General features: G+C 38.2%; 1 protein-coding gene across 2 annotated transcripts; it reads right to left on the bottom strand.

Moving 5' to 3' along the window:
• Positions 1–2,811: 2,811 nt before the first annotated feature.
• Positions 2,812–14,212, bottom strand: LOC111865428 (guanine nucleotide-binding protein subunit alpha homolog). 2 transcript variants are annotated; one of them, XM_023853458.2, is made up of 4 exons: positions 13,702–14,212; positions 10,488–10,538; positions 6,920–7,137; positions 2,812–4,150 (listed from the first exon to the last, which is right to left on the bottom strand). In XM_023853458.2, exons 1-4 carry the CDS (start codon positions 13,978–13,980, stop codon positions 3,799–3,801), a joined length of 900 nt encoding a protein of 299 aa, XP_023709226.1. In that variant the 5' UTR covers positions 13,981–14,212; the 3' UTR covers positions 2,812–3,798. The 2 variants fall into 2 exon arrangements, with proteins under 2 accessions (XP_023709226.1, XP_023709224.1); XM_023853456.2 differs by having other exon boundaries at positions 13,501–14,206.
• Positions 14,213–17,442: the final 3,230 nt, after the last annotated feature.

The following is a 17,442-nucleotide window of genomic DNA, read 5'->3' as shown; positions in this document are numbered from 1 at the left end:
CTTGAACTGTGAATATAAAAATGCAAAATTACTACATTTATAATGAAGTATGTTGTTAGGTAAATGCTTTAATCTAATATTATATTTCAGCATCCTGTTGCATTCATGTATCACTTGTTCACCCATTTCCACCTCTAATGCAACACAAACTGTTCACAGTCTCTCTTTATTATAAAATGCCATTAAAATCACATTTAAGTGCAACACATTTCAGCCTTACAAGACTATCTTCAGGCAATTATTGACCAGTTGAAACTGCCGCACTACACCAGTCTGTAAGTCAATGCATCCCTTGCTATTGCATATTGTTGTCTGCACTAAAATGTGTTTTTCTGAACATGAATACTCTCTCTTTGCTCCATACTATTTTAATTTTGGGGTGTCCATGTTATGCCCCCTTTGTGTGTAGATCTCACTAGTCAGCCATGTATCCATTGTATTACAAGGGATACATGGCCATGTTATGCCCCCTTCATGTGTAGATCTCATTAATCAGCTGTGAACTACACATGAATGGGGCATAACATAGACACTGCAAAATAAAAATAACCTGGAGTGAAGTAAGAGTACTCATTCTCAAACAACCATATTTTAGTGTGAACGATGATATGCAATAGCATGGGATGCACTAACATACAAACTAGTGCAGTGCCAGCAGCTTCAGTTGGTGAACAATTGTGTGAAGATGGTCTTGTAAGGCCGAAACATGTTGCAATTAAATGTTATTTTAATGACATTTTAAAATAAATGAGAGACTGCGAACAGTCTGTATTGCATTACAGATGGAAATGAGTGAACGAGCGTTATTCTAGTAAACTGTCTGATGTGGTCTACAGAAAGCCTGCTTCTCAGTATATTTCTTGTGTAACTACATCTAGTACTATGCACTGTGTTCTCAGATCATAGGATCATGAGATCATGTAATATGCTGTTGGACAAATGCATTATTCTAGTAAACTGTCTGATGTGGTGTAGAGAAAGCCTGCTTCTCAGTATATTTCTTGTGTAACTACATCTAGTACTATGCACTGTGTTCCCTGATCATCAGATCACAAGTGAAGATTTCTAGACATCCATGCTATGACAGAGGTGCAGAAAAAGCTTGCCAATTTGCTTCATCCAGCCCAACAACACTTTCAAACCAATCTGTAGCAGCATATTAAGTTTGTAACAAAACACATTCAAGTGTACAGAGAATTTACAATTTATGGTCTTATGGTTACAATACTATTAAGGCAAATACTTCTTCTGAACTCCTTTGGTTTGTTGAGATTAAACTGTTTTAACGCATACTAATTATGCACCCTTAATTTCTTCTATGTACAAGTGGAAACCATGAATTGAACATTTATAACTGTACATCTATAAAGATGAGGTTGCCTGTAAAATTTACTGAAGATGGTGATATAACCTACCAGTCAAAACAACTGTCCGGCTCTGAGCTATAGCATAAATCTAAAAATTCCACAGTTTCATGACTGGGGAGCAGAAAGAGTGAGAGGAATTAAATACAGTATTCTATTTCAAATTAAAGAAATTGAAGCCACCTACCCAAATATAACTCTTTAGTCTAGGTCAAGGGCTGAGATAAATGAAGTACAATACAAGACAAATTTTTCTTTACTACTGTCACTACTTACTTTCCTGATGGGAGTAATTAGGTCTTCCTTCTCATATTTTAAAATACAGTTAGAATATAGTATATAAAAAAGGCACATTTGCTTTACATTCTGTATTGGCCTCAAAGGTAATGATTTCACATGCATCAATAATCTTCTGTATATATATGTAAAATATTATTATAGGTTATACACTTTACTCTTAATGAAACAATCAATATCAATTATCAACAGTACTTACAATACCAAATTATTGATCTCAATGCAAGATGCTTTAAAATTATGACTTTAATTTGATTTATATTATTCATTAACTAAGAGCTCTGCAGCTTGCCTTTCATGTAACCTTGTTATGAGCATGGCAGAATTGCCAGAATCACATTCTGGGACTTTCCTTGTAACAGTTTGGGGTGATCATATAGCATTCTGTATAAAAACTGACAGAACTAGTACTGGGAGTGGTCCTAAGTTATGCTACATAAAAACTGATGGAAATAATATACAGAGTAAAAAGAGAGTTTCAGAAAAGAAAACAATTAAAAAAAAAAATGGACTGATAGGATTTGCAGCTTTTTGGAATATGCTGATTGAAAGACAATGTAGCAACGTGTAGTATGCAGCTGTCTTCTAAATGTTAACATATTTGGGCTATGACAGATCCTGAGCTTGCACATAAAGAAGAGAGCTTCCAAGGATGGGAAACAGCTATGAATGTAATGAATAAAGAGCTAATGAATATACTGAATAAACAGTTCCAGATAACTACAGATTGGAGATCAGATGTTGTAGAAAGCTCGTAATGCCTGTTACAATACCTAGGATGTGAGTAGACATTTTGTAATGTGAGTGATGGACCTTGAAGTTCCTTAAAAGGGAATTTCTAGAGGGGCAAACATTTATTCAAAGATATTATAATCTATTAGGAAGCAGTGGCCCAGATGTGGATAGATTCTTTAATATAATTTGAGGACGCGGGGAGAAACAAACTGGAATGAGCTGGTACAGGACAGAGTCCAATGGTGAGCTTTTGTGAACATGTTATTAAAGCTGTCAAATGAGAGAATTTCTTGACCATCATACTTACTAAGTGCTCAAAGATGATACTTATCATGGTGTTGGTTATAGCAAGTGTCACGTAACTTCGAACAAGGCCAAGAGCGCCAAGAGTAACCTTGAATGCGCAGAAGAAAAATTTCAGACAAGGGGGTGGGTTGCGGGAACGCAGGGAATGCGTGGCCTTGTTCAAAGTTATGTGACACTGTCTCTACTTATTGCAAAGAATAACTGCAAAAACTACTGTACTACAACTGCTACAATTTTGTTCTTTATGAACCCAATTGTGGTCCGATTGCTTGGGGTGACCTGAGGTTGTCTCCCCATGTCAGTATTTAAAATTCAGTGTTGTTTTTGGTGGTATCAGTGACCATGTACATTAAAAAGTGGTGTAATTAATATGGTCAGTACCACAGTATGTGGAACTAACAATTCAATGACTATACATTTTCAAAGAATGCACTACTCATGTAATTAATATTTCTGAGTAAATATGTTTTCCCACTTGCAGGAAGCTAAAAGTATACATTTAGAACTTCTGATTTAGAATTAGTCTGATCAATAAATTAAAAACAATTTGTGTAATTGGCTGGAAAAATTTGAAAAGTTTCAGATTTTATATGCTCAAGAAATGTATCCAATTTTCCTGTTGTCAGAGTTTATGTTTTAACTTTAACTGCAGTCAGATAAGTTACAATCCAGTTTAAAATATCCTTTAACACAATCCAGATCATCAATGGTGTCCCACATCTTTGGGCTAGTGGCCTATTACAGTCTTGTGACATCATTTGCAGGGTCTCCTCAAGGCAAAATCCTAGAATGAAACCTGAAAGGTCTGTTTATTATGACAAAATGTTTTGTTTCTTTTTACTAGTGAGAGACTTTGAAAAATTTCTGGGAGTATTAACAATAAAATAATGCAACCCAAGATATTACACATACAGATATCCAAGTCTTAAAACAATAAGACACAACTTAACACATAACTGCAGTATTATAGCTTTCAATCCAATGACTGATCAGGTAATCGATAAAATACAAAATAATGTGAACAATTTGTTGAATTGCGGTATAAAGGAGAATCTAGCGAACTAACATTACCGCAGCTCTCACCCGGAACAAGCTGTCACTCAAGCATGAGTGACTCAAGGTTCCTGTGGAGGATAGTGTCCTTAACAGCGTTGAACACCACCTTGATATTCTCTGTATCAACAGCTGTAGTAAAATGATGAAATAATGGCTTCCTTGGATCTCGCTTTACACTTGTGAACATACCTAAGATGAATGCCTGAACATCAGACAAGTTGCGTGGGTCACCAGAAAACTGAGGAAAATATGTACGAATATCACCTGAGTGAATTTTTTGGACAAGCAGGTCTGTTTTATTCAAAAACAAAATGATGGATACGCCACGAAACACTAGGTTATTGACAATTGTATCAAATATGTTCTGTGACTCTTCCAAGCGGTTTGTGCGTCTGTAAAAGGAATAAAAGCTCATTAGAACCAACATATTGCCACTAACACTGAAGTAAAATAAATGGAAATGGGTGCTACATATTATTTACATCAGAGATTTTAAGTGGTTTAGAGAACAAACTACTGTATTCAAGAAGTGAAAAATGTTAATGACTAATATTAAAATTCTCTCATCTTTAAAAAAATTAAAAGCAGGTATTATACAAGAAAAATTAAAGTGAAAGTAATTCGGAATGTAAATTATGAAAACTGAGGATTGAAGTTATGCTACTGCAGGTTACCCTCCACCAGTTTTCTCTGAAATCCCTCTCAAAATCTGTGGCATAAGGTGGAATAGCTCAGTCAGCAAAGTAAGCTGTAAGCTGGACCATCCAGCCTACCTAGTAGATACCAGGGGTTTCTTTTTCTTTGTCTAAGGTGGTCACAGTACTGTGGCATACAGATCCGTTGCTAAGCGGTGACTCTATACAACAACTGTTTCTTGTTCACAACACATTCTTGTTGCCAGGCACCAGATTCTTAAAAATGCAACAGCTGGACTACAACAATGGAAATGGGGTGTTTCTAAGTGGTCTGTGACAAGACGTTATAACGAAGCAAAAAAATCATTGGATAGTAAATTCTGTATGGGAATATGTGAAGAGAGGACTTGAGCGTGTGAAGCTGAAGAATCTCAAATGTGAAAGCCACTGCCAGGGATATGGCTGGTGAGGACACAGAGGGCTTGAAAAGGCTTAGCAGGTACTGTGGTGAGTTGTGAATTGTGGAGATCAGTGGTGGCAGTGTAATTTCTTGTAGTTCCGAGTTGTGTGTATAAGCGGTCAATAAACTAATCCACAAATCCAAACCCTATATATGAGGTGCTATCAGAAAGTACCTGGACTGTTATCATTGTACCTGCCTTGGAGAAAGAAGACAAGAGGGGAGGCCAAGGTCACACTTCTGGAAGCTTAGTGCATCAGTCTGCCACATGACACCATGCTGTAAACATGCACTGTTTTCACATGAGTGCCTTTTTGATTTGATGTTTTGTTTTGTCTGCAATGGATGGAAAAATTGAGCAATGTGTCTGCATCAAGTTTTGCGTGAAGCTCACTACCGAAATCCTTGAAATACTTCATGAGGCTTTTGGAGAACATTCTTTGAGCTGGACAGCAGCTTTTGAATGGCATTCACGTTTTGAGGCTAGTTGAGTGTCACTTAAAGATGATGAATGTTCAGGGCAACCAAGCACCAGCAAAACAACAAAAAAGTTGAAAAAACTTAAAAAAATTCATCAACAAAGAATGTCCATGAGCTCACAGACACCATTGGGATCAGTTATGGAGTTTACCAGGAGATCTTAACAGTATTTGAACATGCGCTGCATTGCCGCAAAGCTTGTTCCCTAACTCTTGACAAATGATCACAAGCAATGGTACGTAAATGTGTGTCTTGAGCTATGAGAGGAAGGTAACGAGGACTGAACTTTTATCACTAGAGGAAGGTAACGAGGACTGAACTTTTATCACTAGAATCATAACAGGTAACAAAAGTTGGATTTATGGTTATGATCCAGAAACAAAGCAACAATCGTCGCAGTGGAAGAGCCCACAATTACCAAGAGCAGGTCTGAAGTTCAACATAGAGCATGCTCACTGTATTTTTTGACATGAAGGGGATTGTTCACCATGAATTTATTCCTCCTAACACTACGGTCAACTGTAACTTCTACTGTGATGTTTTGAGACACCTGTGAGAAAACGTGCAATGAAAAAGACTGGAACTTTGGTGCAACCACAACTGGCTTCTTCAGCACAATAACGTGCCCGCTCACACGTTACTGAAAACCACAGTTTGTGACTGATAACAACGTGGTTATCATTCCCCAGCCTCCCTACTCACTGGACTTAGCTCCCTGTGATTTGCTCTTGTTTCCCAAAATGAAACTGAAGGGACAATGTTTTGAAACAGTGTCTGACGTCCAAAGGGAATCGCATGGGGTAGTTAACAGCATTAAGGAAAACTACTTATGGTTATCTTTTCAAGCGTGTGTGTGTGTGTGTGTGTGTGTGTGGGGGGGGGGACCGATGCGATCACTGTACACGTTTCCAAGGAGATTATTTTGAAGGAGATAGCCACCAAAATTGAATAAGTTAAGCTAGCATTTCTCTTTTGACCTAGTCTGGGAACTTTCCGATAGCACCTTCTATAGTCATTCCATATTATGTGACAATATGAATCTGATCATTTTCATCTAGTGCTGGAGTTAAAAATGTGATTTATATCCACTCCCTCTACACACCCTCATAGCATGGTGCTTAACACAAAGGGATAACTTTACCATTTACCATCAACACCAAAACTACTCACATATCAAGAAGATGACTATGACAAATTTTGAGGTACAGCAATATTACCACCATTCTGTACATTGGGAGACCTTTGAAAACACACAATTGAAAGGCTATTTATTTAAATATAAGAATTATGCTAAACAGGGATTTGATACTTGGAGAAATATCTACAAAAGAGTTACCAACTACATCAAAATGGAAGTAGGCCCCATCCAATAAAAAAGTACATAAAAGACATTTCACTGTTTGATACCCCTTTTCATATTTATCATCATCTGATAGCTGATAACGAAGTGCATGTTGTCATTGTTTAATGACTACTGCAGGTCTCTCAATCTGCAGGACACTACTGTCAACAATTTAAGTCTACTCTGACAGCTAAGAGCTATAATCTAACAAAATGAAAGCCAATTAACTTTAATTTACACCAACCTGTCCTCCAGTAGCACTTGGTCATACTCGGAAGACGAAACAAGAAAGAGAATTGAAGTGACACAGTCAAAGCACTGAAACCACTTCTGTCTCTGTGAACGCTGACCACCAACATCTACAAAGTGAAAAGGGATGTTGTTGATTGGGATAATAAATTCTGTAATTCCCTTTGTAGCTTTTCGTGCGTGAAGAATATCTTGATGGGATGGTACATAGTCCTAAAAAACAGAAATAATTTGATATGTATGGAATGTGTAACTGGTACATTATTTTAACCCTTTGAAACTCAACATAAAATGGGAATCCACTTATACATAATGTGTGCTGCAAGATATCAGTACGACATAAAAACATTTAGTCCAAACCATTTTTAATGATATGAATAACTATCTTAACTATGGTAAGATTACCCTATCACAATTGTGTAGTACATAATGAAAAGCAGTGGGTGAAAGAGATAGTACCAGAGCTGTGAACATATTCAACCCTTAAAAGTAAAGAAGGGTTAAGTTGTGATTAAGTAAGCACCCCAAGTTAACTTACAAACTATCACTTTCATTGTTTCTTGCATCCTGTTGTGTATTTAATGAATATTAGGGTTAATTTCACTGACCACACAAAATGTTTTTATTATTGTCACACTACATGTTTCGACCTCAAGAGGTCATCCTCAGGTGTATGAACACATTTGCACAATCACACGCAATCACATTCATTTTCCANGAACTAATTTTTTTGTGGGCAGAGCTTTTGTAGTACCGCGTTTTGCCGCTATGAGCGCATAGAGCTAACATTCCTGAGTCGATAAGCCGACTACCGTTGCTTCAGAAGGTAAGGACTAGTTTCGGCAGAGTTTATAGTGACAACTGTTTTGTGTGATCGTCGTTTTTGCAATGGCTGATTTTCGTGAACAGCGTGCGGCGGTGTAATTCTGCTTTTTGCTTGGGAAAAGTGGAACAGAAACTCTTGAAATGCTAAAAACGGCGTACAAGGACGATGCTATGGGGAAAACTCAAGTGTTTGAATGGTTTTCCCGTTTCAAAAATGGTGAAATGCCAACTGATGACAAACCTCATTCTGGTCGTCCTTCCACGGCCCAAACACATGAAAATGTTGAAAAAATTCGTGAAATCATCACTGAAGATTGATGACGGACCATTGAAGAAATTGTGGAGCTGTCGGGAGTGACTTGGAGCTCAGTGGCCAGATTTGCGGCAATCGGGTGACTGGTTTTTCCATCATGACAATGTCCCTGCTCACACAGCCCTGTCTGTACGACAATTCTTGACCAAAAATGGTATGACCCCTGTTCCTCACCCTCCATACTCACCCGACCTTGTCCCGTGCGACTTTTTTTTGTTTCCTCGAATGAAAAGAGAAATGAAAGGAAAAAACGATGGAGGCACTGTCAAGCATCTCAAAAGATGAATTTAGACAATGTTTTGAAAAATGGAATAAAAGACCAGACAAGTGTATTAGTGTAAGTGGAGAGTACTTTGAAGGGGACTGAAGGTTTGTGCTTAAAATTTGAATAAATAAGTTTAAAAAAAAATAAGTTCGGTTTCTTTTGGGTACCCCCTCATATATTATTACCACTGGTTAAAAAGTTCATGAATTAAAGTTCAACTTATCATATTGGCTGCACTTTCACTTTTTGAAGGTCTCATTGCTCTTTCGCATCCTCTGATGCTGGATCTGTTACGTTCCTTGTCATGATGGCTACTCTTGAGGTCGAAACATGTAGTGTGACAATAATAAAAACATGTTGTGTGGTCGGTGAAATTAACCCTAATATTTACAAACTATCAGTTCCAATGATGATAAACTGTCAGTAATTTCATAACAGACTGCTTACATCAAAAAACTTAATCATGGTATAATAACCATACACTGTGAAATGATACCATATTTAGTTTCTTGTAATGGTAATGCAGCTGCAGTTTCCTACACTGAAAATTCATATATTGAGGTATTACTGCACTTAAATCAATATACAATTTATAGGTGGTTACATGTGATAGCACTGTCTGATATATGAGTAAACTAATCAAGATTTTTAACATTACTGGATATTGGATATGCATTATCATGGGAAAATACCATGAATAATAGGTAGGACCTACAGGGTCCCTCACAGGGTGAGTCATATAGAACCTGCCCGACGAAATGAGCTGTAATATAAAATATACCATACAGATATTAAAGTAACTTACACATATCTTATCTTGGATTGTGTGCTGTGATCAGAGCAGGTGTTGAAAGTGTCCGCCATTTTTAAGTAGGCATGCCTCCACCCGTGTTTGCATATTCACCGTGACTCACTAGAATGTTTCTTCAGTTATGTTCCTGATTTCAGCTGAAATGTTGTCCTTTAAATCCTGTAATGTATGCGGTTTGTTTGCATACACCCTGTCCTTCAGTAAACTCCAGAGAAAAAAATCTGGGCTGGTAAGGTCGGGGAATTTTGGGGGCCACATCTTTATAGAGATGACACAACCGGGGAAGAAGCTCTCAATCAGTTCCATGGACATGTTGGATGTGTGGCACGTCGCTGAATCCTGCTGAAAATAACCCTGTGTAAGTGCCACATCATGCAGCTGCTGCATGAAATCGTAAAAAATATGGCAGTATAAGGTGCTGTCCACGGTCGTGTCGAAGAAGATCGGTCCAATGATTTGTAAACCAGAAATGGCGCACCACACACCCACTTTTTGTGGGTGTAGTGGTGATTCAGCAATCTCATGTGGGTTTTCAGACGCCCAGATCCTGGAATTTTGTGCGATTACATATCCTGATAGGTGGAACCATGCTTCATCACTAAACCAAGTTATAACCAAAAATCTGGGGTTATCATGCATGAATTCCTGAAACCATAAACAGTACCGTACCCATTTATCTTTATCAACATCACCCAATTCCTGAACACTGGTGATCTTGTAGGGACGAAGATTTGCTTTCTTTGCAGCCCGTTGACATGTTCAATAAGAATACCCGGTTTCCTGGCTTAGACATAATGATTTCTTGGAAGACTGCAGTAACCTGTCCTGCACAATTGCAATCGTATCTTCTGGCATTTCTGGGCAGCTTTTACCACGTTCACTTAAAAGTGTCCCTGTCCTTTCCAATTTCTGAGCCAAGGACTGTATAGTCGATTTCGCTGGCTTCTTGCAAACTCCAAACTTCCTCCTGAATTCCAATTGTGTGTTCACAATTGATCCTGTCACCCAGTATGTGCGCACGAGAAACACTCGCTGTTCAACAGTGTACTCGATGACTGTCGCCTGCGCACTGCAGACATGTTTTGGGATTGTCCTTGACCTTGCAGCATAAGGGCTGCCACTTGCCAGATCATGCGCACACCATTCGACTCAGCACGGCCCACGGACTGTTATGTTGTAATTGTGAGTGGTTATATGCATCACCTACGGAATTATTAGCAAATTCATCGGGCCAATTCTATACGATTCACCCTGTATATGATTAAGAGATATTTGTGTTTCCTCTAAAATTACTAGTAGGGACTCATATCCCAGGTACAACTGTTGTAACTGACACTGTTTCTACTTACTGTTCTTGCTATCCTCTCCAAATCATTGAAAAAGTACTGTACTGAATCACTCTGAAAGAGATAAAAAACAATAATTTTAACCTTTTAAAGCTGAACTGTCTCAACTGATAAAAAGTATGACATAGGAAACTTCATCATAATCGTACTACAGTAACGTATAACATGTTATCATGAACTTCTGAAAACAAAATAAATTTTTACACAACATTTTATGTATATTAATTCTAAATTGAAAACAAAAGTTTGTATAAGTATGTTCAGAACTATTCTTCCATGTTTATCAAACACAATCTGATTTAGAAATTCAACAGATAAGGGACAGGAAAAAAGTGCCCAACATCTATTTTATAGAATTACTGGGTTATGTTACTTTCACATGCCAAAATGTCAGGTGAGCTACACAATAAAATAAGTGTTCCATATATGATGTTCCTGAAAAGTAAGTCCTCCTGAGACTGTGATACAAATTTCAGGGTGTTACAGCTCCAAATAGAAAACTGTCCAACCATAAATACATTTTGACACAGAGTGCCAAACAATCACTCATCAAAGACACATCACCATTTGCAACCAGTGTTACTACTACACACGGACCACGCGACACCCTCTATCTGCAAAAGTTGGCACTAAACTTCGCCGACAAGCGACAGTCGCTCGGTCAGTATAGTTCGCTTGCAGACTAAAATCATGGAGTTACTACTACACAAAGAAATGAATACACACAAAAATAGTGCTCATGTATCCTAACCAGCATGATAAAATTTTTCAGATCACACATATGAAGACCTCACTCTACTATGATCGCACAACATAATGGCCTGAGGGGGGGATTAATAATAGATAAATGTGCTGGCATACAAAGTTATACCATGATATGAAATGCTTTGTGTGACCAGGATGCCAGTGACATTTACATGATACAACAAGAGAAATTTTGATTGATAATAACAACAATAATCAAGAAAGCAGTCTTTTGGGATTTGGCACCGTGTATAAGTGGTGTTAACCGACGTTTCGGAGGAACGTATCGCCTCCATCTTCAGGGTAGAAGAAAAAGTATAAGAAATCTGCAAGCAGACTGCTTTTACCGTTCTCACGGTCTTGTCGCTTGCAGATTTCTTATACTTTTTCTTCTACCCTGAAGATGGAGGCGATACGCTCCTCCGAAACGTCGGTTAACACCACTTATACATGGTGCCAAATCCCAAAAGACTGCTTTCTTCATAGTCACCGCCGTGAAAGCCTCAAATCTTACAACAATAATCAATTTTATATAATTTTAACTTAATTCAAAATTAATATCAATTTTAATATAATATATTTTAAGCTTGCATATGAACTACAGATGGTACTGACACTGTAAATAACATGTGACCTACCCCTTAAAGACTGTAAACACTGGCCCACATAGGGGAATAACATCAGAGCAAGCAGAATGTTAATGTAAAATGATTTACCTGATGATGGTCATAAATGGCCAAAACACATTGTAAAGTGAAAATAGTTTACATTTACTCAATTTATAAGGGAAATGTGTCAATTGAACATAGGACAAATAGTTCACACACACTGACACACTGAAATACAGCATAACTTAGACACAGAGGGCTCTTATTGGAAAAAAAGAACTGGATCAAAGCACCAAGTATTCACTGGGGGGGGGAGTCTTGTGGAAGTTTATCAGCATTTCAGTGGACTACCAGACTACATCACATTATGTCCCAGATAACAGTTATCTCCACAGGTACCATTATGACAACCTCAAGTCTCACATGGATGGATTTTGTGTGATCTGTTAGTCTATATTCTATGTGGGTCCAAATGCACATGGGAAGAGATAACATGAGCAGCATCTCTTCTGCCTGGTCAGCTGTTTAATTTCCAGGAAGCTCTCAGATAATAACCATGTAACTCAGTGAAAGGACACCAGTAACACATATACTTAATCACATTATACTGAATACTTCACTATTTCTATAAAAAATCTACTATGAAAGCTGGAAAAGGGGCTGACCTTCAAGTGTGAGGGAAGGAGCATTATCTATGGACGTAATATAACACATCTAGCATATGTAACCACACATACAATTTTACAACCAAAATGTCTCATGTGTGTACTGTTGTATTAATCTGCTAAAAATCCAAATACATGAAAGAAATTCAAGTTCAATAGAAATAAAAAAAAATTGTTACTGATACATATTTATGTGATGTGTTAAATGCCGAATGGCATTACCGCTGCTCTGAAACCCAAGAAAGCACAGTGAGTTTTGTCACATTTATTCTCTATCAGATCTTTTCTCAGTGCTTCAAGTTAGGAATTTCTTTCTAGTGCTCGCATGACAGTCACATTTCTCCTTCCTGCAATATAAGTGTAGAAGCTGGAAACTGTGCTTTGGGAAACCCCAAAGTAGACCTCAAATGAATTACAGTGTTACAGTCCTCTGCATAAATCAACATTTCAAGATGACACAAATCATGTAACTTTATTGTCTTGTTTGGTGTTCTAGTCCTCTAGATCTTTCATTAATCTCATTTTATATCACCTTGTCAATAACGTCACTGTCAATCTAATAAAACACATGTCTACAATAAAAATTTAAATTATACAAATTCCACACTGCCCTCACTATGCTACAAGCCAGAAGATGGCGGGTTCGAGTCCCAATGAGGTGGATTTCTTTTTTTTAAATTGACCTAATCCTTCCAGCCGCACTATGGCCCTGGGGTCGACTCAGTCTCTAACAGAAATGAGTACCAGGAATCTTCCTGGAGGGTAATGGGCGGCCGGCATGTAAGGCTGACAACCTTACTGCCATCTGTGAGTTGACTGTCTAGATAATGTGACATCCTCAACGTCTCACAACCCATGGGCCTCCAGGGCCTGTTACAGGGATAGCTTCACCTTTACCTTACCTTCATGACACAGTTTTGTAAATTTCTGTTAGCATGACATGCAGTCAGTGAACTTCCCTTCATAAAAGAAAAACATGTTTAAAAAGACACAACTTACCAACTGAAATTCTCGTCTTCTATCAAAGGCTTTCCTAATACCAGAATCCTTCCATAGACTTAGTAATGACGGGGAATAATGCAAGAAAAGTCTATCATCCAACATCATACTGTTTTCAAACTTAAGGATGTATTGACCATACTCGGAATTATTTGGGTTTTCCCACGGAATGTTAAGTTTGTCCCTAGCATCCACCAATACCTTCATGCCTTTCACAATGTTCTGGTAGATCACATGTTGGTACTCTTTTACAAGCTCTGGTTCAAATTTTATACCATGAATAATCCTCATTTGCTTCAGAAACGTAGATTTTCCACTTTCACCGGCACCAAGTAATAACAATTTCACTTGTCTTCTTAAAGACTGTTTGTCCTTCTCTATTAATCTGTCAATTTCCTGGCTCTTGTATCGTTGCTCCAGTTCTTCCGGACTAAATTTAAAGCGCAGACAACACGAACACGACCGTATTACGGTCGCCATCTTGCCTCACCCTCGTTCCGATGCCGATGGTTCCGATGAGTTTACTTGCATGACATCAGGAACGGTCAGGAGAGGCAGGAAAGCGACGGAAGTTCATGTGTGATGTCGATGATGGTCGATGATGACACGATATTTGCGGCGAGTGTGGGTGGTGCAAAGTGCTAATTTTTTTAGTAGAAGGGAACAGTTGTTCATCTGCATTTCATCTTCATTTCACGGTAGACTTATATGAAACGAAAAGCTGAAATGTCATAAGATGCAGGGCTGTAAATGGCTTTTCTGGTCTAGGCAAACGGTTGTTAACTAGGGTTGCACTCCTTTGGAGTGTTTGACATGGGTTCAACGTGCACGAACTTGATCATTTCAAAATAAATGGTATTTACAAGCCTTTATCTAAAAGATGACAACAAATTAAATTAATAGCAAAACGTTGTCTGATGGCAGAAAAAAATGGGCGAAAATATTCTCTGTATCTCTCGAGGGCTTTTCATTCAACTTATCTAATTTGACAATTAATTTTCTATCAAAGGAACGGTACTTTCTGTGGCACATTGACGGAGCGCATACCCTCGGTTGTTAGAAAAAAAAAGAGTCACTTGTGATAACTGATATTGCAGAAATATTAGACACTACATGGTCAAACTTGTGTTCTTTTTTATTTCAAATAAAAATTCTATACATAAAATTATATGAAAAATTTATTTCACGGTTGCAATGGAAATAAACGTTTTTGGAATCCTCTGAATACAATCTGCTTATTCATTACGGTCGTATCTGTCCGTGGCTGCGTCTGTTGGAGGCTGTGGCCTCTCGAACTCAAAAAGTAGTGACCAATAATTACTTGCAGGTTTTGGGGATATTCATTTAATGTAGGTAATGTCAAAATAGCCGATCACAGTGGCCGCGTGGCCTAAGGCATCAAATGTCTTCGCTCGCTCAAACACTGGGATCATGGGTTTGAATCCCACCCAAAGCGAGTATTTATTTAAACTGCAAATGGGTTTTTGCCCGGTGGCAGCGGTACTACAATAAGACACAACACACAAATAACACACATCACACAAAACAACACACCACACTCAAACAAAACACAGCACACAAAACTACACAAACAACAAAGGAAACACTAGCACACAGTAAATACAATGAAAATACACTTACAACTATAACAAATACAATTACAACTACAAATTTAATATTAATAAAAGAATAAGTATACTATACACTAAACAGTAATAGCACTGGAATGTGTAATGTCATGTTCTGATACGCCCACATTTTACCATGACTTTCCCTTTATCCCATTTCACTTCACTGCCTTTTCGGATGATTTCTTCTATACCTTCACTTAGCCTTATGTATAGCTTTCCTAACCCTTTTCCTAAAATTACTTGATTTATAGGAGAGAGTCCCTAAAGCATCTGCAGGTAGGTGGTTTCAAAGCTCAATGATCCTATTTACAAAGGAATATTTTCCGATATCTGTCTTTTGCTTTCTGCTCCTGATTTTCATATCATGGACCCTGCTCAGATAGCATTGTCTTTGTAATCTATCATCTATAGCCTTCCAAGCCCGTTCTCCCGCGTGCACTTTGAAGAGAGCACATATGCGAGCTATCTATCTGCCCTCTGTTAAAATTTCCCAATTTGAATCATTTCTATGATGTGCAAATTTAGCCGCCATGTTTTGGACCCGGTCTAGCTCATTTAATTGTCCCTTCCTGTAAGGATCCCAGCACGCCGCCCCATATTCAAGAATCGGACGCACTATTGACGCGTAGGCTAAAATTTTAGTGTTACTATTACCTTTCTAAGAATACGCAGTGCAAAATGAAGTGCCTTATAGGCTATTTTTCGCCGTGTAATTAACTCGAACAGCCCAACTTAAATCGCTGCGTAAAATTATTCCCAAGTACAATATTTACAACTACTGGCTTCCGGAATTACTATGTCCCGTAACGCATAACCCAGTGGTTCTGTCACTCTGGATCTCATGAAACAAATTGCCTTGCTTTTAGCTGGATTAATTACCATCGCATTTTCAGCCACCAACTCCCCCAGCCTGTTCAGATCTATCTGCAACTTTTCCATATCATCATTATTTATAATTTTTCTATATATTATACAGTCATCTGCGAAAAGTCTAACGTTGAATCAATATTTCTCCAAATATCATTTACGTACGCGAGGAACAGCAGTGGACCCAGTGCACTTCCTTGCGGTACTCCTGACGTTACTCTGACTTCCTCCGGTAATTGCCCTCCTACTCTAACTCTCTGTGTACATACGCGAGGAACAGTAGTGGACCCAGTGCACTTCCTTGCGGTACTCCTGACGTTACTCTGACTTCCTCCGGTAATTGCCTTCCTACTCTAACTCTCTGTGTACGTACGCGAGGAACAGTAGTGGACCCAATGCACTTCCTTGTAGTACAATATTATATTTAAACATCCTGTTACACTCTACGCAATGTATGACACAAACTCCGTCCTAAGTGCAACAATTTATTGTAGTTCTTTGTCTTCTTTTCTTCTACACTACATGTTTCGGCCGTAAATGGCCATCATCAGGCGAATACTCTTACGTAGCTGTTACACTGCACATAGTTTAAAATTTAAAAACACCAGCTATCTTAATTGTTCATTTCTCCGTTGTTAATAAGTCCCGATATATCAGAATCCCCTTGCTGATATTTGTCAGATATGTATAAAATCTTTGTTAATTTCCATACGTCAATTTGATTTTTTAATTTTGAATTTTGAAAATCACATTTATGTTCCACCGCTACCCACTAACCTCGATGACCTTAAACATCGAATAACAACAGCGATTAACTCAGTGCATCGCGATATGCTGATACGCGCCTGGGAGGAATTCTCTTATCGCATTGATGTTGCCCGTGCTGCAGGTGGTGGCCACACTGAACACTTGTAAGAAAGGAAATAAAAGTTGATTGTGAGTAGAATACTTGTGACTTGGCTGGAGTTTTGTATTACTTTCCTTTAATAAAATATTGCGTAATAAAATCGGTTCATTCTTTTTGAATGACCCTGTATAACGTAACAAATCAGATATTCGCAGTATTTACATCGTCGTAAGGTCGCCTAGGTAACGAACTCCCAAGTTATAAGAAAAAAAAGTAAAGCTATCCCTGTAAGAGGCCGTGAAGGCCCATAGGTTTGTGTGACGTTGAGGGTCCCACATTATCTAGACCAGTGGTGGGCAAACTACGGCCCGCGGGCCAGACGCGGCCCCCTGATAGGTTCTATCCGGCCCGCGAAATGATTCCTAATCTGACGAATGAAAAGAAGAAGAATTAAGGAAAATAAATAATTCACAGATCTTCTCTGTCACCTGAACAAGTTGAATGTCAAGATGCAAGGAAAAAATCAATTTATTGATGATATCTGGGGCCATATCAGAAGTTTTAAACTACAACTTGTTCTGTTTGCAGATCAGCTAG

This window comes from Cryptotermes secundus, unplaced genomic scaffold, assembly GCF_002891405.2.
Source record: "Cryptotermes secundus unplaced genomic scaffold, Csec_1.0 scaffold343, whole genome shotgun sequence".
NCBI classification, from domain to species: Eukaryota; Metazoa; Arthropoda; class Insecta; order Blattodea; family Kalotermitidae; genus Cryptotermes; species Cryptotermes secundus.
This window is presented reverse-complemented; position numbering and strand designations above follow the sequence as displayed.

Bases quoted from the DNA above. Each gene is read 5' to 3' on its own strand.
- LOC111865428 (XM_023853456.2), bottom strand. From the start codon at position 13,980: ATGGCGACCGTAATACGGTCGTGTTCGTGTTGTCTGCGCTTTAAATTT. The intron at 7,138-10,487 runs GTAAGTAGAAAC...TCTGTTTTTTAG, and splicing joins TGGAGAGGATAGCAAGAACA to GACTATGTACCATCCCATCA. The intron at 4,151-6,919 runs GTTGGTGTAAAT...TTCCTTTTACAG, and splicing joins CAAGTGCTACTGGAGGACAG to ACGCACAAACCGCTTGGAAG.